This window comes from Lepidothrix coronata, unplaced genomic scaffold, assembly GCF_001604755.1.
Source record: "Lepidothrix coronata isolate B3197 unplaced genomic scaffold, Lepidothrix_coronata-1.0 Scaffold184, whole genome shotgun sequence".
NCBI lineage: Eukaryota > Metazoa > Chordata > Aves > Passeriformes > Pipridae > Lepidothrix > Lepidothrix coronata.
The window spans coordinates 124,648-147,782 of NW_016690364.1; the positions used below are offsets into that span (position 1 = coordinate 124,648).

Genomic DNA, 23,135 nt, shown 5'->3' on the forward strand with positions numbered 1-23,135 from the left:
GGATGTTGCTACTGTTTTGCATACCCCAAACTTCCATGCATGTGTCTGTTTCCATAAAATAATTACTGTGCATCATATGTAAAAGCTATTTGTGCTTTACTAGTATTCTCCACCTATACAGTCTTAAACAGCAAAATCTGCACGTTGTCCCATATTTACTGTACATTAATCTACCTTTAAGAGTTTTTACAAGACACAGAAGCTGCTCGGTGCTTTCGTGCTGTAGGAGGAGTCCTGGCATAAAAGTACTTTTGCTGGAGGGCTTGCATGAGCAAGATCAATTAAAAAAGATTCTGTCAGTAAGGTTTGTATGTAGGTATGTCTGTATTCACCAAGGCTTTGGATCCCATTAAGGTATTACTGGAAACCAACCTACGTCCTTAACCATCTCTTCTAAATGTTTTGCAAAGTCATTCTATTGTCCAAACCCACATTTTTGTGTATGCGACCACAGCGTTGCAGGTCAGGGAGGGAGTTTCTGTGTGTGAGTGTTTGTGCTGGGGTCAGTTGCTTTTCAAGCTGCAGGCTTTTCATGTTAAGTGGAAAATCTCTCCAGCTCTAAAAGGGATAAAAAAGTGAGAGGCTTGGGGGAAGGCAAGAGATGAGGTTTCAGGACAAGAGAATTAACTGTTCTTTGAGAGGCAGAAACCCTTCCTCTCTGCACATGTTGTGTTTTATGCACGTAGAAGATCTTTGCTCATGAGATGGGTTGATTTCGCAGCCAGTGGTGTTTGTTCAGACAGTCCAAAAATATTCCATTTCCCTCTGAAGCCAGTGGACGTTGTGGTTAGCTGAAGCCTCAATAAGACAAAGGGTTAACCAGCTTGTCTGAAGTCACACAGACGCTGGCTGTCCTCACAAGGATTTTATGATACTGGGTGTTCCTGGTCACCCTTTGTATTTGGACTTTCTTTCTTATTTTGTTAAATATCTTAATACTGTCCAAACTTCCTTTACTGAATACAGAAAGTGCTTGTACGTGCAGACTTGTGCAGTAAACCTCTGTACTTTCAATCTTCTGTTACACCCATAAATAACCTATAGAAAGAGGACTCTAGAGTTGGAAGAGCAATTGTATACTCTTATCTGCAAACCTCTAAATCACAGAGTCTGGGCAAATTCAGACATAACTGTGATGTTCTCATAAATTCGAATCTTGGGGCTGTTAGCTCTTATGTCTGGTTCCTGCAGTTAGAGTGGGAGCAGATCCAGGCAGGACCCTGGCCCATCTACCTGGGCCATCCTTTGAAACCCTATCAGAGGGACTTCTGCAGGCAGGTGGGATTACGAGGTTTCTTCTAACCTCGAACAAGCACCCAGGCAAATTGGGGCCAGCCCTGGGTGCTGGAGGCTCATCACAGGTAGGGCTGCTCAGAGGCTGTGCTGCAGTCCAGAGGATGACTGCGGACTTGTGCTGGTGACCCTGAGCTGCCCCACAGCCTGTTTTGTCCACCTGTGGCCAGGTACCAACCTGGCCAGTCCTTTGGGCACAGGGGTGCTGTGCCCAGCCTGCAGCAGCCTGCTCCAATGTTCAGGCCCCCCCTCCAGCAAACAGTGCTCTGGTGCACTGGGTGGGATCGTGCAGGGTTGGGGAGGGACATGCCCAGCCTACCTTTCTCTTTCTTGGGAGCCATATCCTTGCCAAGCAGGGGCCTCTGTGGGATCTCCTTCATGTACTGAGGCAGATGGGGGTACTCTTTCCCGTACTGCATGTGGGGCATCTCCTTGCCCATGTGCTGCATTGGGATGCCTTCTTTGCCCAGCGGCATGTGAGGTACTTGTTGTCCAAGAGGTTGGTACTGGGGCACCTGAGGTGGCAGCTGCTTGATCCCATAGTAAGCACCTCCTTGAGCAGACCTCACCAGCTCCAGGTAAACGGTGACAGCCACTGCCAGCAGCTGCACAGGGAAGAGCAGCGCGGCCATCACCTGCAAAAAAACACCACAAAACCCACAGTTGGCAGAAGATTTTCATGGTCTGTGTTTCCCATTAGGGCAACATGCTCTCATTTTCTGCAGCAAACTGGACCTAAACCTCCGCAAACTGGCTCTGGTTTGTGCACTGCCCTGAAGGACATCGAGCAGCAGGCCTGTATCTGGTTTATTGGAGGCTTTTACTCAAACAGTACTAATACGGTAAATGTCCTTATATGTATTTAGTTTTATGCTACCCCAGGGGTGCCCTCTGCAGTTTCTTCACACCTGCTCCCAGTTTGCTGCTTTCTCACTTGTGTCAGCACCACAGCACAGGTTGGGCAAGCTCTGCTGCAAGCTCTGGCACAGGGGAAGAGCAGGCAGGGGATGTGGGGGTCTTATAAACACTTTCTGCCCAAGGAAGCTAAATTGTCAGTGCCCCTTCCGCTCTCCACAGCAATGAAAGCTCAGTTTCCGCAGCTTAAATCTGTGCCTATGCCCCATGGCTGCAGAGTCTGTTCCTATTGCAGGTCTTACCAGTTCCTGCCTTAAAACTGGGCTGGGATCATCTCAGCCTCTACCCAGAAGTGGGCCATCTAAGGGCTGCCTGAGTCATCACTGCTCCAGTCAGATCAGCCAACCCAAGACTTTCTCTGGGAATGTTAAACTATTTTCTAAACGTCTTCTACTGTTTTCTAAAGATGGGAAGTCTTGTCCCATCTGCTGTTGGCTTTCCTTTCTGCAGTAAGGGCATTTACCAGCAGGTGAACAGCAAATCAGGAACTAGGAACTCCGTAGAGGAGTGCAAACTGGGGAGAGCTTATGGTAAAATGAGACTCTCCATGTGTTGGAGTATTTTATCCCACAACCAAATCCTGCCCTTTTTGGCAATTGCCAGGCCTGATGTCTGTCCCTCCGTCCCTGCTTTTCCACCATGCAAAGATGCCTTGCACCCAACCTGGGCACCTGGAAAAGCCCCCCTGCTCTTCCAAGTCACTAGTGCTGCAGAGCTTTGCCAAACTGCCTGTTGGGACTCACTCCCAGCAGCTGCTGCGCCCCAGTGTGATGAGGGCATGTATTATCATTACTGAAGGTGTAGTGGAGGCTAAATAAAAATTATGTAGTTGGAACCACAAGCAGAAGGTTGTTATTTTCAGTAATAATTCTATAAAGACAAATGAACTACAGAAAAGATGGAACTGTGTGTTAACAGCGAAACAACCATTTAAGAAAATGAAATATTAGTGAGTAAACACTAGGTGGAGCATATGTTGCACAGTTGAGTTTCTGCAGTCACTTTCTTTCCCAGGAATTCAAAGTCTTGGATGTAACCGGCTGCCATGTGGCAAAGTGCAAGCACAGTTGCTCATCCTTGTTCAGCACAGCATTTCAGCAAATGCTTCTCCTCCAGTGAGTTTAATGTGGCTTTTAGCCCACAGCTGGCTGTGCTGCTGTGAGCTAAAGGATTAGGGCCTTAGGATGTGGTATTTCTGCTTAAAGCCCAATGGCACTGGACTTCAAGGACAGTCTGTGCATGATCAGTTACTGTGGCCTGGCTGGGACATGGTAACTTATTAACCCACTGCAGCTTCATCTGGGCGCATAAAACACTAAGCAATCTCTTTTTTCCTTTTTTTTTGTGGGGGGGGAGATGTCCCCATTCTGTCCTCTGTTGGCCTTCCTGCCCAATTCTATACCATAACAAGTAACTTGCAGCAGCTTTGCCTCTCTGTAGTGTGACACCTGCCTCAGTTTGCAGGGAAAATCCCAGCTACTGGAAAATTTGCACCATTCTGTGCATCTCTCACAAAGGAAAAGCACTGCCCGTATGAAAACAGAAATGCAGCAAAACCTTTAAAAAAATTAGAAGATATTGGATGATTTAGGACTGTTGTTGAAACCTACAAGTGTGAAGGGCAGGGTGGATTTTGAAGAATGAGGTTATTAAATTAGCTTCTTGGCTACTTTGTTGTTCTGGTGACCAGTTTTGGGGGGTTTATTTTTTTAAAAAGATAACTTCAGTGGAATAAGTAGAGAGGGAAATAGGTAGAATTCCTTTGGATGAGATTTTGTCCTTGTTTTTATTACAAAACGTGGGCTTTGTGTGCAAGTGGGAGGTATTTGAAATAACTGAAAAAATTTCCTTCAGGGAGACACCAGCCTGCCCGTAGCTCAGGGTGAACTCAACCTCCTGCTGCTTGTGCTGGGCTCCCTTGGCCCTGCCAAGTGTCACACAGCACACCTGCAGTTTAACACGAGATGTTTTTGTGGGCCCACGTGGAAATTTTGAGGGAGATGAGGCAAGACTTCTAGAGATAGGAAGGCTCCAGAGAAGGTGATCTCACTACATCTGTGTTTCCTGTCATGTTTTTTGACTCATCATAACCCAACCAGTGTGGCCTGGAAATGACAGATTGCTTCTCATCTATTGATTTTGGCTGGGGCTGGTGCCTGTGACTTGCTGAAGTGGAAGGTGGGGGCTTATTTACTGAACAACCTTGTGCTAGATGGGACTTGGCTGACATCTTTGTGGGAGGAGGTCAGAGCCTCCCCAGTGGCCTTGTGAGCTGTCTGGGTCTTGGGATCTGCTGCAGGTACTGAGAAGCAGCCTGTGTTTGGTGCTGGCCGTACAGCTCATCTCTTCCCCGCTCCCAAAGGAAGGAGAGATCAGACAAAACTAGTCGTGATGAGAAATGTGGTAGAGTTGTGTGTGCTGCTGCTGGATTATCCCTAAAAGATGCTGTCACTAGAAGGCAAGCCTGCCTGGCAGTAGGAGGGATGCCGAGGATAGTCTTCAGTATTACAGCTCATTGCCTGTCTCATCCAACTCAGCTTCTCTAAAAAGTTACTTATGTACTGAGGGAAGTTGAAGACCTTATTTTTTCTGCTTTGCAGTTGGTTTCTGAATACCTGAGTGCACAGCTCTGGTTTGAAGACCTCACTAGGAAACCACTAGCATCTTTAAATGCCTAAAAGCTACTGAAAATCTTGTTCTTGGTTTTCAAAAGAAGACTATAGATCGTAAATGTTGGACTGGTCCTTCAGAGTTTATGAATAGCAAAAGGAGAGTTTTCCCAGCAGTGTCAGAACTTTAGGAAAATAGCAGAGTGAGGAGGAGAAAAATCTGTGTTGAAGATGCAGCCAAAGTGTAAGACTTCCCACACCTTTCACCCAAATCCCAGCAATTTAGGGATCATCTCCAAACACTTTCATGTAATGCAATCTGACATACTTTCAAAGGTGTGTCTGTTAGTGGAGTGATAATTTGGCTCTGGATTGGGATTTTCCTGGGTTTCTGTCAGAAAGTAATAGGAATGTGTCTGTGTATTTGTGCACCTTTAGAGAAGCCAAAGGCTTGGAGAAAGTGAAATTTTACCTTACCTTTTTTTGATGTCTGAAGGGAGATGGAGGAGAAGCAACTATGCCTTCACACTATGTGACATGTCATTTTGCACCAGTCATTCAAATTAAGCCACAATAAACATTTTGCTTTACCTGGGGTGGGACAAGCCAGTTGAGGATGAGGGAATATTATCCTAAACCACAGTGTTCAGCTGCTCGTGTGTGAGTGCATGTGGTTGGCTTTGTGGGTGAGAGTCCCTGAAAAAACACATTTTTATGGGCAAAGCTCAAGTGAAAACATTTCTCAATAATCTCTTCGGTGGAGCTGTTCTCCTGAGAAAACGAGAAAGGACCTTCCTCTGACTATTTGAGTTTTTCAGTAGAAACTGAAGACAAAACAAAATGTACCAGCAGTCATAATTCTTAAATTCTTAGGTTGGTGTGAAAAAATAATGGCTGGTTTAGCCTAATTATGTAAAGAATGTATGGAAAGAGTGATGATCATCCACTTGGGACTTGAAATCATAGGTGGTCTTGCAAAACGTGGAAGCCAGATCTTGATTTATTGGTTCTTACAGGAAAGTCATCACTCTGCAACAAATGTTGGGTTTAGCTGAAGTTTACCCACATCTCAGAACCTCTAAGACACTCAGCCAGAGACTACTCCTATGGGCTTAATTTACTACACCTTGCTTTTTGCTGTATTTACCAAATAGGCATAAGGCATGAGTAGATCTCAGTGACCTGAAGTCTTCTTCCCTGGGGTCCCTTCCATAGGGGCTGCCTGAAACTGGAGGACCAGATGTCCACTACAAGGGGGGATGGTCTTGCTAGTGCTCAGGTTTCCACATGGAAAATCACTTCTACAAAATAAAAATCCTAGTGACTCTAGAGGTTTTGTTACCAGAAGAGTGCCACTAAAAAAATTTGATGATAAAAAGCTAAATTCTCTAGGATGTTTTTTCACTCAAGATCGAAAGTGGTTAGGAACACAGCTAATTTTGGGGTGAGCCTGACATATAGAGATATGCAGGAACAGCATAACTCAATGGAAATCGCAAATAATGTGTCACCACACGTAAGGAGCAGCAGCAGCACAGTGACTCTCTGTGGGGATTTTCCTGGCTGGCCCTCACTCCATAATGCAGAGGTACATGGCAGCTCTTGGGAAGTCAAAGAAGGGCTCGTAAGAGAGAGCTAAAATCCTCACAAAGTGATAGCAATTTCTTTTCAGTTTTCATTTGTGGTGCTACTTTGGAAACAAGTAACCTCTGCTGTTCCTCTTTCCTGCAATATGGATCCATGAAATCACTCGGTTATACTTGCAAGCATGTGCACACCCCCACTCCATGCATATTTTTGTTAAGGTTTCCACCTCATGAAAAGCATTGAATTTCAGCATTTGTAAACTAATTCTGTTAGACAGCTAATTTTCTTAGAAGAATTTTTAGCACAAAATTAGAAGAGTAGCTATCAAGGCCTTAGTTCCTGTAGTGAACTAAGCTATTCCTATCCAGTGACTTCAAGTGAGGGGTGTGAAAAGTCAGGCAAATGGTGGTTGTTCTCAGCACCAGTGCCACGATGTGTAGGTGACTTGAGCAGTGAACTTCCCACCACAGTTTTCAAAGATACTGTTTCAAAACTTCATGGCAGCTAGAATTCAGCTCTGGATCATTAACGCCTTTGAGGACTAACCTGTCAGTCAGTGAGTACTTTCTGAAGGTTTCTCCCTGTACTGTACAGAGACTGAATTTTAGCGGTAACTCATGTTCTCAGGGGCAGGAAAAAACTAAACCTTCTTCTTGCCAAATCATTTTGTATATACTCAAGAGTTTTGAGTGCCATTTAATGCACACATTACCGCTTGCATATAAAGCACTCTTCTGCCTTTCTGTGCCCAAAAAAAGTTTTGTGTTATTTTATGTTTTCAAATTTGCCAGCAGACTAGTTAAATACAAGGTAGGGGGTTTCTTTTTGCAAGTTCAGTCATACTCCACATAAAAGCAGGGAGTGAAGGCAACCAAATATAACTTGACAGGGATTTCCTCTGAAAGCTAACCAGTTTCATAACACAAATTAAGACTAGTTACACTGACCTAATCTTATTTTCAGCAGCGAAGAGCAGGAGGACAGTAAATGAGAGCGCAGCCCTTGTGCGAGGGCCCAGCCGTGCTGTTGGCAGGATGCAGTTGCTCCATGCCTGACTTTGGCCCAAGCAGGTTTGGGGTTCCACATAATTTTGCTTTTAATGGTGCCTGCAACTTCATTGAAAGCTGTACTTGTTCTTGAGTAGGTGAAGAGTTTACCTTGCTAAAGTGTCTATAAGGGCCTGTGCATTCAGTAGGGAGGAAAGTAGGATTTATGGTAAATGTAATCCTTCTTCTTGCCTCTTGTGAAACTATCCCACAGAGATCAGGTTTATTTTTTTTTCCCTTCCTCCTTTTCACTGTCCCTTCCAAGGAAACCAAGTAGTCTCAAGTGTCTGTGTTCAGTTTAGATTACCAAGAAATAGCTATTGTTTAGTATGTTAAAAATAAATCATATTTTGCTCAAGGTCTAACAACTGTGTCTGATTATCATGTGGTATTTACTAAATCTGAGGCAGTCATAACAAGTATTGTCATAATAAACATTTTAAAATGCATGCATGCATAAACCTGCTGCTAATGGGAGATATTCAACATGTGGCAGATGGCGTGTTTCTAGGTTGTTTGGTTTTTTTTAATTCAAAATGGTGCCTGCAGTTTCTTTCTTAGAGAAGTGTGAAAACATCTAAATAAATGGCTTCATCTTAAAAAACGATGATCAACTATAAGCTGTCTTTGGCTTCACTGATAATTACATGATCTTCTATTGCAATTCCTGGGGTGGTCTCCATTTGTAAATGCATTTCCAAAGATGAAGCAATTGCCTCTGCTCCAGTCTTTCTGCAAATACATTCATTCCTGGGCTCAGTCAGCTCACCCAGCTCTCTGTGGGCACCCTTGGACTTCCCATGTTTCTTGCTTCCAAACAGTGTATATCTGCATGTGGGCCTGTATCTGTTGCTTGTGTGCAGGTATTTATATGTGCATATCTATGTGAAAATATGTCCTGGGAGTGGAGGCAGCCACAATGAGAAGGAGATTTTAGCCCATGCAGACACATAATTACATTGCCCTTAGTCTTCTCCCTGTGCCCAGTGTGCTGTGAGCCTACTTACGTGGGCCCGGGTAGGCATCTCCGTCTCTCTCTGCAAACCTGGGCATGATTAGATTGGCAGCTCCATAATCCCTAACTCCCAGGCACAAGGCTCTGCTGACTCAACACAAACATGAAGCTCATGATTTACGATGATATTAAGATGCCTGGCACTAGTAATTGATTTCCAGGGGAGTTCATCTCTTGCGTGTTTTTGAGGATCTGGCCCAGATGCTGTTTGCTGGAAAATGCCTGAAAGCTACTTGGAGTCAGATGGCAGGGAGCCGTGACAAGGATCAGTAAGTTGGGCACCGCTGGCCGGGTGACCACAGTCCCCGGGGATGCAGCTCTCTGGCGTGGTGGCATGTGCTTGTTTGCATGAATCGGTGTCTGACCTTGGGGTGGGGATGAAGGACCAACGTGGGGGAATGTTTGCAGAAAAGCATGCGACTTTAATTATGGGATTAGAATTAATTATAGGTAGGATTTAGAAAATACCTGCCTTTGAATACATTTTCCTGTTCTCTGCCATACAGCATGCACTCGAATCCTCTCCTAATGCTCTCTTCTGGGCAGTTTGCCTACAATCTTGGTGGCAGGCAGATTGATGGAGGCACTTTAGCGACTGTCACCAGCTCCCGGTTCAGCGACCGGCTGCGTGAGGCACACAAACCTGGACCCAATAACGTGGAACACACAAAGTGATCAAAGCCTAGAGCTGCCTCCCCACTTATCAGCACGTAACCGCCCTCCTGGCGCCGAGCCCGAGACTGCCCACCAATGTGTCCGAGCACAAGAGTGGTTGTTCAACGTGGGAACTGGACTGAGGTGGTGAAGTGGTGGTGCTACCCAGTGCTGCAGAAGGAGCTCCCTGTGGGGCAAAGGCAATGACACTGTCCAAGGAATTTGCCTTATCAGATGTAACAGGTTTGCTGTGTGCAGCCCACTGGAAAGGAGGCTGGTTTTCATGGAAGTGCATCTGTAGGCAACCAACCGTTTCCTAGGAGAGCTGTTGGTATGAAGATTGTTTTGGCAAGAACGCTTTGCATCTACTGCCAATCCACTACCCCAAAGTAAATTCAAAGACAGACAACTGGTGATGTGCTTCAGACTGAGGTGTGTGATCCAGTAGGCTGAACCTCGAGGTGTTGATAATGAACTATGGTGATTTCTGGTTGCAGAACAGTGTGAACAGGGAACTGCAAGCTTTCTTTGGACACCTCCTTTCTCAGCTGTCACTCATCACTCTTGGCCTTACTCTGCCCTGGGACAGGTTGTGCTGGCTGCGTGCAGTAGAACCCTCCCAAATTTTTATGGTACAATTGTTTGCATGTTATCATAGTACAACAGTTTGCAAAGTGTATCACAACATTTTGCTGTTTTAATCCAAAGCAGTGCCTCTAGGCAGTGCTTCTATGAATTAGACTCACTGGTGAAAGTGTAAATAAAGTTTCCATTTCACTACCTCTCGGTTCAGACAGCTACAGCTTTGTGAGCAGGCCACACACTAGCAATGGGCTCTGAATGACAAGTAAATATTCTGCACAGTTCACTGTTAAACTTGTTAATCAGTGAAATGCTCCATCTCATCAGATGTGTAGGGGTAGACAGAAATGAGGGAAGATTATCTCTTTTTGTGACAGTAAACTGAAGCACATCCTAAATCTTTGCCCAAATATCTGCCAGTGCCAGAATCTTATTCGGAAGGTTATCTGTCAGTTTTACTGGTCAGAGAACTCTTAGTTCCTCATTTGATTAATCACACTACTGAACTAAAAGCAGAAAAAATAAATTGTTGTCTTTGTGGAGGTGCATTGAGTCCTAAAGAGGCACGAAAGATCAACTCTGGCTTTGTATATTTTATTCTAATACAGTGTGGGTTAAAATTTTCTTACATGTGTCTGAGAAGACTGCTTAGAGAGGGAACATTCTGTGAATTACTAGATCTCAATACCTTTAGGAAAGCTTACATGTGCATCTGCTAGGTGCCAGAGTGTATTTTTCTTAAACACTTCCCAAGAGGTGACAAAAGAAAGACAAATCCTGATTATAGAAGTGTTCTTGGTAATGGCAATGAGTGATTGTTACAGATGTGGCAGGGAAGATAATCTGTCTTCTTATCAGTTTAAGTGTTACATAAAGCAGTAGAGCTGCCTGCAGTTGTAATATTCATGCAGGGTGGACTTTTCAGGCTAAGGTATACTTAGTGCTAAACCTAAGGAGACCAGGGGAAAGTAGCCAGAAGCTGCTCTTGTGCTTCTCTTGATCCTGAGGCTGTAGCAAGTACTGTTTCAGTTGCTGGTGCCACTTGATGTCTGACTTGCCCTGCATGGCCTGTGGGCCACCCGCAGCACCCTGCTGTGGTGTGACATCCTACCACTGTCACCATGCCCTCATTGAGCTAAAAAGGCTGCACTGTGTCCGGGGTGGATAGAACGAAGCCACAGCTTTGGGAAAGGCAGGTGTCTGTCTTTGCTAACACTGAGGTCTGGCCGGTGTTCTGCCATGGGACATTTTGGGAGGTGAGTGCTCCTGGCAGCTACAGAGTGCCTGAGGCAGGCAGGAGGGATGGCTCTTTGGAAAGAGGTAAGTTTTAGCTTTTTATTATCAGTGATGAAGCAGGGACTTCTCTGAAGTTTAAAATGTTTTAGCTCTTTTTAGCACTGCATGTATTCTGATTAAATATGGGCTTTACAGATCTAAATGGGAGCTGTTAAACCCTACCAAGGAATCAAGATCATGAAATCTCATTAAGAACAAGAGACTAATTCTGGGTGCATGGGTTCTTTGGTGGAAGTCTTTTGGTTATAAGGAAACGTTATTTCATGTGCCCCTGTGTAGTGATCACACTCCAGGCTTTGCAACCCCTTATAGCATTTACTTTAACAATCCTGGGAATTCCTGCACTATAAAGCAAGAAATTTGTGCCAGACTCTTGAAGTGCTTGGCCTGATCTTAATTTGAAATAATTTATTGTTCTCTGTGACTCCTGTTGCAATCCTGTGGCCTTACGCGTTGTCTTCTTGCCATAAAATTTGCTTGATTGCCTCTGTCTGAAACTGGCACGGCACAGCATTTCTGTTCCTTTTCTCACTTTGATGGTGTACAAAATGTGTTTTCTTGGCTCTTGCCCTCATGCTGTTTCATGACTTTTTTTTCTTTTTTTTTTTTTTTAATAAAAGCAAAAGGCTTTGGAGGCTTTATTTTGGAGACGAATTGTTGCAATTTACAATATTTCCGTTCACTGTGCTTTGATGAGCCTGTCAAGAGAAAGAAAGAGCAGCCTCTCTCTCCCTTATTTTTATTTGCTGTGCTCTAATTCTGCAGCTTCCCGGAACTCCAAAGGCCCAGTCCAAGGGAGATATGAAAACAATAACAAATGTCTGTAAAATATTTTTCTTGAAAAAACTTCCTCTCAGACAATTTTTATTGGAAGATTATTTGCCATTAAAAAAAATTCCTGCCCTTTGCATACTTTTCCTACCTTTGCTCAAACAGTGGTAGAAATAATCTTGCCTTAGAAAGTTAAACATACTAGACTACTCCACCCAGACAGAAATCAGGAGCATGTTTTAAAATTATTTACCAACAGTTATTTTCCTATTTTATTATAAAATATTGGAGATATCGTTATATTTGTTAGGATGTGCTAATCATGACCTGACACCATTCCATTCACAAAAATCAAGCAGATCTTACCTTGTGATCGTATTTCCTAAATGGGTGAATTATAGACAACAACAACCACAACTGAACGCTCACTTGGGTAAAATTATTTCAAAACTGGGAATTTAATTTTTATGAAAGACCCTTTGTGCTCTGGGTCATACCTTTGAAGATGAAGACATGAAGATGGAAGTTACTAGATGGTTGACAGTGGATATGCCAATGTACATCTATCATAATCTGAACTTGGGAGCAAATCATGACCAAAACCCACCGAAAACTCCAGTGGACGCCTCTAACTGCCATGGCTGAACTGCACACACACATTCCTGTGTCATGCCAGAAAAGATCTGCCCATAATGACCTTCTTCCTCTTCCTCTTGTGGAGCAGGTAATAAAATGCATCTTAGTCCAGTGTGCTTCAGCAACATAAGCACTTGACTAGTTGAGGGGCAGGGAGGAAAAGCTTGAAATCATTGTTACTTCTGAACAAATGTAATGTGTACAGGCCTACACAGACACCACTCTCTTCCCACTCTACAAGTGCAAGTGCAGAAACAAGGGTAGCATGACAGCCTGAGTTGTGAAGTACTCCCTGTAGGTCTGATTCAGTGAATACTTATAACAAATGTTTGCTACGTCTCTCAAAAGCACATAGAAGAAAAAGGACACTTCTGAAACACGTGCAAGACCCTCCCCATCCCATTCACACAAACTTATCCTGCATCCGTGAAAATATATAGTCATTGAAACTCCAAAAATGTCATGAGGGAAATTAATTTCCTATATGCAATCCAGTGTACTACGGTTTAAAGGACTTAAAATTACCATATCTGTCACCTTGGAACAACCTAACCAAGGCCAAAGGAAAGCAAAGCCAAGTGCTGAAGAGCAAATACTATCAGTCACTCACTTAAGTCTCCCAACTCTACTCCAAGAGAAACAATCTGAAAGGGTCAGTGCAGCCATTTGGACCCATGATAACTGTGAGACTAGCAAATATTCAGGCTGCAAAGCTGGTCAGTGCTCAACTCCCAGGGCTAATGGTTATAAAACAGCCGCAGTGGGAGTCGGCACTTTTATTTCATCAGTGCTGCATCCAGGATGAGGGGCTGTGCCAGTGGGGATAGGCTGACAAACACACTGCTGCCCTGCTGCTCAACTGGATCCAAGGCAGACACCAGCTTCCCTTCAGCTGCCTGCTGAACTACGTGGCAGACTTGGGGCTGAAAGGATATAGGATTGGAACGGGGAATTAAAGCACTTCAATCCATAATCAAAATCCAAGCCGCCGATCAGGGACTGATTAGCTCTTGCCTGATCTGTCTCATCACTGAAATCCTCCCCAAAGTAGTGGTCCCACTGGTCCCAAACCTTTCTCAGTGCCAGATGTGGAGTTGAGGCTCCCTTTGCCTGCTGATGCCTCCCAGTCTTTCAGACAAGGTCTCATGGGCTTTCCCTCCTCTCTGTGGCTTCTTGGGTCTACTGTGACCTCTGCCAGCTCCTACCTCCCTCCTGGGAGCTGATGCCTGTAGCCTGCTGGCTCGGGCATGCCTAGGGGGAAGGAAATATGAACTTAAATGCCTTCTGCTAAAGGAAGGAATTAGACCCCTCTTCCTCAGTGAAGGGACACTGGGCTTGAGCTGCTGATGGCTGCACCGAGTTTGAAAGAAAAATTTGGCACTTGCCTACAAAAGAGGATTGTGAGCTATGAACCGAGAGTGAAGGGGCTTGAGCGCGTGTACTTCATTCACCAGAAGGTGCTTAAACCCAGGAGAGAGCTAGGATTTAGGATGAACTGAAATCTTCAACTTTTCCTATTTGGCTGTCTTAGGCAGCTCCCCAAACAGTGGCTTTTGTGAATCCCCCTCTGAGGCACTTAACTCAACTTACACACATGCATGGAGTCCCGGCATCTAATTCAGGCATGTGGACTCCATTATGGAGCCAGATGCAAACTTCCCATCATGGATTAGGATCTGAAAGGTTCTGTGTCCTGTATTGTCAGTCAACTAAGGCCTCCATTCCCTGCCCAGTCCTCCTTTTTTTGTTTCAAAATCTGGATTACTTTTAAGCAATTTTGTATTTTAAAAAAATTATTTTTGTATCTATGCAAAGGAGTAGTTAAGGCATGTACTGGGTATTCCCCAGATGATACAGTTAAGTCAACAATGACTAACTTCACAAAATCTGGCATTAGAAAAAACAGTGTACTTAAATGACATCATATCCTTCCCCACAAACTTTGTCCACCAGATCCTTACTGCTGAACATCAGAACCAAAGGTTTATGGCTACCTACAGGCCATGGCTCAGCCAAAATCAAAAATAAATCCATTAGGCTGATACTTCTCTAGCAAGGAAAAGGATCTCATGTTTCTCCAAACAGCAGAGTGTCTATCAGCAATGCATACAATGATTTTCATTTCTGTGTTTCGTTTGACTCTGAGATGGGGCACCTGTGTTAATTCCAAGTTAATTTTGTCTTTGGTCAAGAAACCTGCTCAGATTTTCAGATGTTAGTGGAAATCATGTATTCTTGATAGAAATACTTCTAATCTGCTTTGTGGAAGGCTTGTTTAACCATGCTAAGGAAAGAGATGTTCTTGAGTACATAATTATAGCCCACGGGCTCAGAGTTTGAGAGGGTTTTTCTCTTAGGTCTGAGCAGTAATCCCTGAAAATTGTCGCAAAATTCTCAATAAGTTAAACAGTAAGGCTGATCAGATCCTGCAGGAATGAGCTCCTTAAAGGACTGTACTCACAAGTTCTACTAGTAAAGTCATCCAGGGGCTAATGTTTTCAAAAGATGTGTTTGCAGCTTTGTGAGCTCCAGAAACCTTTGAGAGAGACTTTGGCAAGTACCAGTACTGGACACAGGGTGCAATTTTGGCTGTGTTTAGAGTAGGAGCATTTTACTGCTAAAGGAATACTAAATGTCAAGGCTAGAAGCAGCCATACCAGCAACTCTGAGCAATGTGCTGGGATAGCAAGTGCTGCCCATGCACATGCACGGGAGCATATGCACACAAATGAAATAATCCATCAAATAAAAAAATCAAAAGCTCCCAAGTCAGCTTTGCTGGTATTTCTGCATCTATGTGGTGGCATAATTGTTTCATACTGCTGACTGAGAGGACCCCAGAGCGCAGCAGCTTCATGGAAGGCAAAGGAAGAAGCACCTGGAGGAGAGCTGGATTCAGAATGGAGGGGAACGTGTGAAGGAATTAACTGACATACCAGAGACTTAACAGTGCTCCGCTTGGAACTGAGGGGTAATCCAATGTCTTCCATCATCACCAATTTAAGCTTTAATAATAAATCAGAACTGATTGTACTGGACAAAAATCTAAGAGCTTTTATAATCTGTGGGATTGTATGACATCCATGTTTGCTCTTTCATTAGGTACTGTTTTCATTACAGGTTTTTGAAAATAACGTGCTGAGAGGCGAAGCAAGGCAAACTTTTAAGACATAGTGGGCAAAAAGTACAAACTGCTCTCACATGACAATGCCATTGCCTTTAAATGTTTCAAATAGTATCTGTAGAAATAGATTATCATCCTTCTCTTTTCATTTTCAAGCGACACCAGTAATGAAAATCACTGAAAAATTGAAAAAAACCATCCAACTTGGTGTCTTTCATCTTTTTTGGCAATTGTGTTTCTTTTGCCTGTTCAGACTCTAGACTGGATTATCTCCTAATGTGTGTACAAATCTCATTAGTCACCTTTGAGAACTGCTGTTAACTCTATGCATCCCGATCCTTCCTGAATTCCTTCTTGTTTTATCCGTCTTCTCTTTATTACTAATACCTATACCTTGTTTTATCCTTTCTTCTACCTTCTACTTATATTTAGTCCCCAGATAATGCAGTCCCTTAACCATGGTCTGTTGAAAATAATTTTTTTCTTCTTTTGGTAAGGATTTCATGCCATTACGTCTTTGGTTTGGAATGAAGTCCTCATCTTGATTAAATGTGACACCTGAAACGAGGACTAAGCCATGACAAGTCATCCAGAGGAAGGGGAGAGATTTGTGTTTTCCTTCACTTGCAGTCATCAGTATATTATGACCATGAAACACTGCTGTGGCATTCATAACCTAGTGATAACTGTTATGGAAGAGAAGACAAACCTACTTATTTTTCATTTGGAAATGCAAAATTATTAACGCAATATTGTTGAAGAATTTCCTGGCTAGTTTTCCGTTGACTGCCTCAGGCTAAAAATGATTGCTGAAGTTTAATATTTTATGAAACCTCCTGACTATGAAGGTCTAGTAATTCTCCTTGGGAGGATCTGTGACACAGATAAAATGCAGAAACTTGAACAGACATGATGGAAAACTACATGCAGTAGAGACTGTAACTTTGAGAAACTTGTGTCCCTCCAGTGCCTGCACATCAATTATACTGGTGAATATCTATTTTTTAAAGTAAAAAAAAAAAGGATATTTCCTAGAGTTCAGTAATATGGGCCTCCACAATTATAAAGAAAAACCTTATGTGATCTAGAACAGATTTTTCTCTAGTAATTCAATTAATTGCTTCCATGTGACAATTAGCAACATTAGAAGCTCATGAAATTCAACAGTCAGAGAACTGGTCACCTGTGCAGACAGGTAACTTGACATAACCCCATTAATTTTGATGAGAACTGTAACCTGTATAAAATTTGCTAGTTGTTAAATGTTTTAAAATGGATCTCAACGTATATATACCCAGACAGTTATCCATGCAATAGACTGCAGCCTGTTTTTCTTAATCAAGCACAACTACAATGAGAATTTTGCTCAATTAAGAACAGAATAATTTGGCTGGTTTTTGTTCAGTTCTTGGCAGTAGAAAAAAAGTGGTCTTTCCAACACTAAGTGCCAGTGCAAAATATTTTGGCAAGGAACAAATGTCAGTTTAGATCTATGAAATTACCATTTCCAGGCAGTAAAATTAGAATCACTCTGGTTTGTATTAGCTTAAAAATGCCCAAACCCTGGCCAGCTATTGTGTAGCTAAGTAAACAGGTATCCACTACTGGCCCCAATTCTATTCTCAATTATAGTAGCATTTTGACTGCAGGGGAAGCAATTCTGATTTTTAAGCAGAATAACCAGTATCACTGAGTATTAACTTTTCCATGTGCTTAGTTTATTGATATTGGTATTCTGTTGTAGAAATTATCACAGTGGTTAAATGTATCCTGTTTGAAGTGGACAACACTGATTGGTTTTGAATCCATTTTACTACATCTTATCTTGCCAATGATGACATTTAATAGGATGTCCCAGATGAACAGCTTCACTTGTCTAGCCCCTCTGAGCTAAAAGGAAATTTTCCAAAGATGGAAGAGTTGGAAGATGAGTGGGAGTGTTGCTTTCCTTTAATTATTTTCTTTTAAGGAAATGTTTTTCTTATCGTTCTTTTTATCTATTCAAAACTATCCCAAAGTCTTCCTGGAAACTGGGCTGGAAATGTCATGAGAACAGACATTATTTCATATATCTGATATTTTTTTTTTTCAACTGGCGACAAAGATCCCATTTAATTAAATGAAAGCAGACTTTGGATGTCTCTGTTGATGTACAGACCTACAGGCAGTAGGAGAATGAGGGAAGAACCTGTAACGTAAACCTATCTATTACATTAAAAATACATACTTATGTTCAGACTTGACCGTTGTTTTACAAGGAACTCCCAAGAAAACATGCATGTGGATCCCATTTCCTGCAGAAGTTTGCTTTTAATGCTCATGTAATCAACATATCATACTTCAAAGATTTTTTAGTTTAGCTAGAAATAGGGCTGTAAATGTTCTACTCATATCCTTCCCCGTGGCTTAGTAGATGCTACCAGCCAACCCACGTCATACCTGCAGAAAAGACTACTCCTTGTTGGCCTGCTAGGGAGCTCTGCGGGCCAAGCATCAGCTCTGCAATCAGGTCTATAAATCTTCTAGATTATTTGTGTGCTGGAGCTTCTCTTGCCATTGTGATGAAGAAATAATTGAGTTGCAAAATTCCACCAGTTACATATGAAGCTCATGAAGTTTATTCTCTAACAAAAGCATTATTTTGTAAAGGGGGGGAAAAGTATAAATGTAAGGAGATACATATGTTTTTAGTACTTAAAACCATTTAATTACATTATTATTTTTGCCAAATAAGATGACATGGACAAGTTAGATGTTAGCCTTTTTTGTGAATTTAACCAAAGTGATCATATTGTGTTCTGGTACACACACTATTACCTTTGATCTTTGTCCAACCACAGCAAATTAGTGCAAAAAAAAAAGCGTGGGAGGACCCAGGGCTTCCAAATATATTAAACTCATTACTAAGATGCTTTAAACTTACTCATCATTCAGCCTTGTTCACTCTTGGTGATGATGGCTCACTGACTAAAAGTAATAATCCTAAATTGAATTGTTTTGTAAAGAAATGCAGTGGTGCCTCTGTAATTATGATATAGATGATTCTCAAGAAAAACCCATTTTGAAGGTTGCCACATTTTAAAATGCATTTCCATAGCCTTGCTCTGCTGTGGGCTGCCAAAGGATGTGCATAAAAAATGAGCTGAGGTGTCAGTGTCCAGAAAAGCCAGTGTTTTTTTCTTCATATAGAACACAATGTTTTTTTCTCCAGATAGAACACAGACTCCCACAGTTGCTGTCTCTGAATGTGAGGCTGATGCTCTGAATCAGCGTGGTGAATAAGGCACATGCTGAATGTTTACTGTTCTCTTAAGATATTCTTTCTTTCCTGCAGTGCTGGAGGGGAGCGGGTTAGAAAATTATAAATGTGAAATACTGTTCCTGTCTCCTATGAGGACATGCTGCCTAGAGAACTAAGGACATACTGGCTTACGTTTTTTCCCCAATTAATTCCTAAGGATAGACTTAGACATGCTCGTATCTCTGGAAAAGACTGAAGAGAGATTATAAACTGTCTGGTATTGTTGAGTTAACTAATGGATTGGGCAGTAGCTCTGAGAAAAACTCCTATGCTGGAATTGAATCCTGCCTGCTTGCTCACACCATGGGACTGCAGTAGGGGGTGGCAGAATTCTGGTTGTGAGCCCTGACCTGGTATGTCCAGACACCATCACTCAAGCGGCAGGCTCAAGTTTTAAAAGAACTAGAGTTTTTTAAGCATGTGTGTAAGGGTGTTCTAAACTACCTCTATGACCTTGGGCAAGTTACTTACAGCATCATTTTTCTTTTGATGCCATGGAAAAGGCAGACCTGAGCCAACATATACATATTGCTTGCTGTCACTCCACAGCTCCTACTTTTTGGCACATTCTAACCCCTGCTCACAAGTTTCTTCCACCTTGAACACTGCAGTTTCTATTGGAGATGGAAAGAAGCAATGGACACAAGCAAAACAATGGCAGTGGAGTGTCTTGTAGTGTTTTAAAGTCCCTCAGTTCCCATGTCTCATTTAGGACACCTCTGGAGTTCAGGACTCCAGATGAGGTCTACAGCACAAGAGTAGAAGTAAGTTGGCAAGCCAACCTGTGATGAGCATCCAGATGGTGCAGCCCGACTGACAAGGGTGTTCATGCTACCTGGTGTGAAGTTAAATCTTTAGTGCCTCTGCAAGACATTGCATATGCTTCTGGGGCTGCTGTGGTATTGCCATAGGTATTGCCATACTTTGCTAAATCTGCTTCAGTTCCTCACTTGCAAAATGGGTCTGAAACTCCTTACTTAGCTCTGAGTGATGCTGTGAGAAGTCAAGCATCTAAAAGAGGGCTATACTAAGTCAGCCTTCTCTTTCTGGTGCTTATGAATGTGTAACAAACTTACTTAAGTGCGGCAGTAAGTGGCAGTAAGCTCTTTTGTGCACTGTGTTGTTTCCAATAGTTTCCAGACTCTGCAGTTGACTGTTTACAGGTCCCTCTGAACCTGACTTCAAATAAAGCTACAGAGAGACCGCAAGTCAGTCTTGATGAGCTGACACATTTATTCAGGTTCTCTTCAGGGCTATGAAATGCAAAAGAATAGTTTCCTGAAAATATATTTGTCAAGAAGATGAGCACTCAAGATAAACAATATAGTGGAGGCCAAAAAGAAATTGAAACAGGACATCCCCCCACATTGTTTGCTTAAGCAAAATCAGATGGATTTGTCTCTGGGGACTCCAGGACTGGAGCTACTTTTTTTTTTTTCATGCTAGGTGGCATATTTTGCCTGCTCTTTTTTTTTCTGGCCTTGCTTTTGTGTATATCGGAGTGTCTTAAGCAATTATTCACCTCAGTTGTTCTATTTCATCCATGCAAATTAGAACTGCAGTTGCAGTTAATATGAAACTGTAGCACTATCCGCATTTTTTCTTAAATCCTCAATGTGTTACTCAGATTCTACATGCTAATTCATTGCTTGGTCTGACTACATACAATTCATTAACTCGCTTTAAACCCTCACACAAGCATCCATCCTATGCCTTTAATTACAGTGTCTTTCAAGAACAATTCCCTTCACAGTCTGTGATGTTATTAAGAGATTGAATAATGCTTTGCAATTAAAGGGACACATTTCTTTGTCTTGACATTTTGATTTTTCCTGGATTAGGTCACTATTATTAATGAAATTATCTTGCTTCTGTATTTATTTCACTCCAGTTTTAAAATCACCAGAGCACCTTTTTTTTCAGAGTCTTTTCCAGAAATTCGTCAGTCCTAGAAAAATGCATACTTCACTTAAACCAAACCAAACCAAAAAAACTATAAGAAATGGGTCTTACTGGAAGGAAACTTTACAAGTCTGCACTTTGTGAGAGAGGAATAAAGTTTAGGCTCTGATGCTCATCTCTGAGTAATGTAATTGAGAAGTATCCTCCTTTGCATCAGTGGCATTGTCCATGTGTAAAATTGGGATAAAATGGCTGAACAGAACAACTGCTTCATGTTTGTAGCTAGTTCATCTCCTGAGAAACAGCGGAGGAGCCTTCCTTACTGCCAACTTTCCAATATGGCATTCAGCATGACTGTAAAAGTCTTGGTGAGAAGGAGGTGAAGAGGGTAAAGAAGTCCTGACCAAAAATCACACTGGCCTGGTGTGCATTTGTACATTAAAAAGAGAAAAGAGTGTAATAAGGTTTAGAATAATTTTTTGTTTTAATCATGGAAGTCCTTGTCATGCAGTAAGCAGCTGAGTTTGCTTAAGGAAGACAAAACAAACCAGGGCATGATTTGTGTAAACTGCATGGGGAGGCCATGTCTTTTTTGTGCACTGGCCTCCAGCCACAGGCTGTTTCCAGTGCTCCAGCTGGTTTGGGGGGATGCTGCAGTCTTTGTGTCTTCACCTATTCAGATTCTGGTTCCTCCCCCTCCACCCTCTCCCAGGGTGGCAGAGCAAGCCAGCCTGGGGCCTGCTGTCCTAGAGGATTAGCCCTTTGCTTTAGGGAACTGGGAGAAGCACTCCTACCACCATCAGTGGCCTCCACCTTCAAGCTCAGCTGCTCAGGCTGTGACTTGCTTTTGGAGCTTGCCTGTTACGACTTAAGGAGTAGGTAGTGCTAATGAGTGAAAAAAGAGCTGAAATGGGTGATTGAAATGAGCCTCTGAAAGCAGTGGAAAGGCTGGCACTTGCACAATTCTGTAAAGGAAATACTGTTATTCCTAAGGAAAGGGTACTATTTCTACAGCTACAATTTAAGACATTTCCTCTTTATCACCAAAGCTGCACACTGGGACTCATCTAGGCTTAATGCAAACACTGCATCGGGCAGTTCAGGGATGGTCAGCTCATATGAACAATTGTAGCTTTGTAAACTTTGTTTGGAGTTTTATTAGATTCCCTACTGCAGTCTTCAGTAGTCAGAATGGGCTGTGTATTAAACCCATCTACTAAACCCATCTTGTATAATTTTTCTAATTCCTGATGTAGTCACTGTAACTAATTTGTGGCAATAATCAAAGGAGAATCAGATGTTTATGTATTCTTATTTGTAACAGGGATAAAAGAATGGATTGTTAGCAAGTATATTTATAAAAACAAGCACACTGAATGCCAAATGGTGTAGCATCAAATTTTTCTCATCGGTGTATATGTATTTAAATACTGACAAGTGTTACAGCCAATTCAAACGTCTGTTGGAGCGATTTTTGATCAGTATAGAAACTGCTAGGTTTCCATGGGAAGGCCTTGGGAGCGGACACGTCTTGGTACTGACACTGCCCCATAGGTGGCGTGAGCCGTCCGCTCAGCACAGACACAGGTCTAACACTCCTCTTGCACTTAAAAAAAAGAAAAAATAAGCAAAATAAAAAAAAAACATGTCCACATGATTGTCCTTTATATAGGAGCTATGGCCCATATTGGCTGGTGCACAACTGCTTTATACTGCCTTCATGTCTGAACTATCACACTGTGATAAATGAAAGATAGTTCTTTCTGGTAAAGGTAAAATATTATTTTAAGACACAATGTTTGCCTGTGCCTATGAATGAGGAGAGTCTTCCTTTCTTCCACGTACTTTGATCACCTACAGACAGCTCATTACGAACAGCATATTCCTTGTAATGGCCAGGGCAAATATGATACAAGCTGAGCATTAACAAATACCTTTTCTTTCTGGCTTCCTGTCATTTAGTCTGTGTTTAGCTTTTCAGACACTCTCTCCTTTGTCAAAAGGCAAGGGCCTTTGTTTTCTGGCTATCATGGAAGTGTATCATGTTGGAATATGCTTTACTCTGAGCACATCAAAGTCTGCAGATTTTTCTGCTGGTGGGTAGGCAATGGTAAGCATCAGCCCTTTGAGCTTAATCATTCTATATTTGGGGAAGAAAGGGAATGAATCTGGAGTGTGTCTGCAGTTCCTACAGATATATAACGCCCATTTAGGGGTCATATTCATTCCTAGCTGGGTTTAATCACATGTGAAGTTGTGTTTGTATTCCACATCTGGCCATGGCTGGACAAAGTAACATGTACATTCAGGCATCTGTTCTGCTCCTTTCAGCACTACTAAATCTCAGAGCAAAATCATCTGTATCTAGGTAAAAAGTGAGGGGAGAGAGGAAGTTAAAAGGAGA

At 42.4% G+C, this 23,135-nt stretch overlaps 1 protein-coding gene and 2 long non-coding RNA genes across 5 annotated transcripts in view; 2 read left to right on the forward strand and 1 right to left on the reverse strand.

Moving 5' to 3' along the window:
• COL8A1 (collagen type VIII alpha 1 chain) overlaps positions 1-23,135 on the reverse strand; it is an 86,094-nt gene that overhangs the window by 2,263 nt on the left and 60,696 nt on the right. For all 3 annotated transcript variants that reach the window (XM_017830828.1, XM_017830827.1, XM_017830829.1), the window contains one exon: positions 1,613-1,928. In XM_017830828.1, the coding sequence (XP_017686317.1) occupies positions 1,613-1,925 (313 nt within the window). In that variant the 5' untranslated portion in view covers positions 1,926-1,928. The remainder of the gene's footprint in view (positions 1-1,612; positions 1,929-23,135) is intronic.
• On the forward strand, positions 136-22,887 carry LOC108505135. The gene is made up of 3 exons (XR_001877397.1): positions 136-146; positions 14,490-14,495; positions 22,809-22,887. It is a non-coding gene; the product is annotated as an uncharacterized LOC108505135 (long non-coding RNA).
• LOC108505137 lies at positions 8,631-9,528 on the forward strand. Its single transcript, XR_001877398.1, has 2 exons — positions 8,631-8,734; positions 8,972-9,528. It is a non-coding gene; the product is annotated as an uncharacterized LOC108505137 (long non-coding RNA).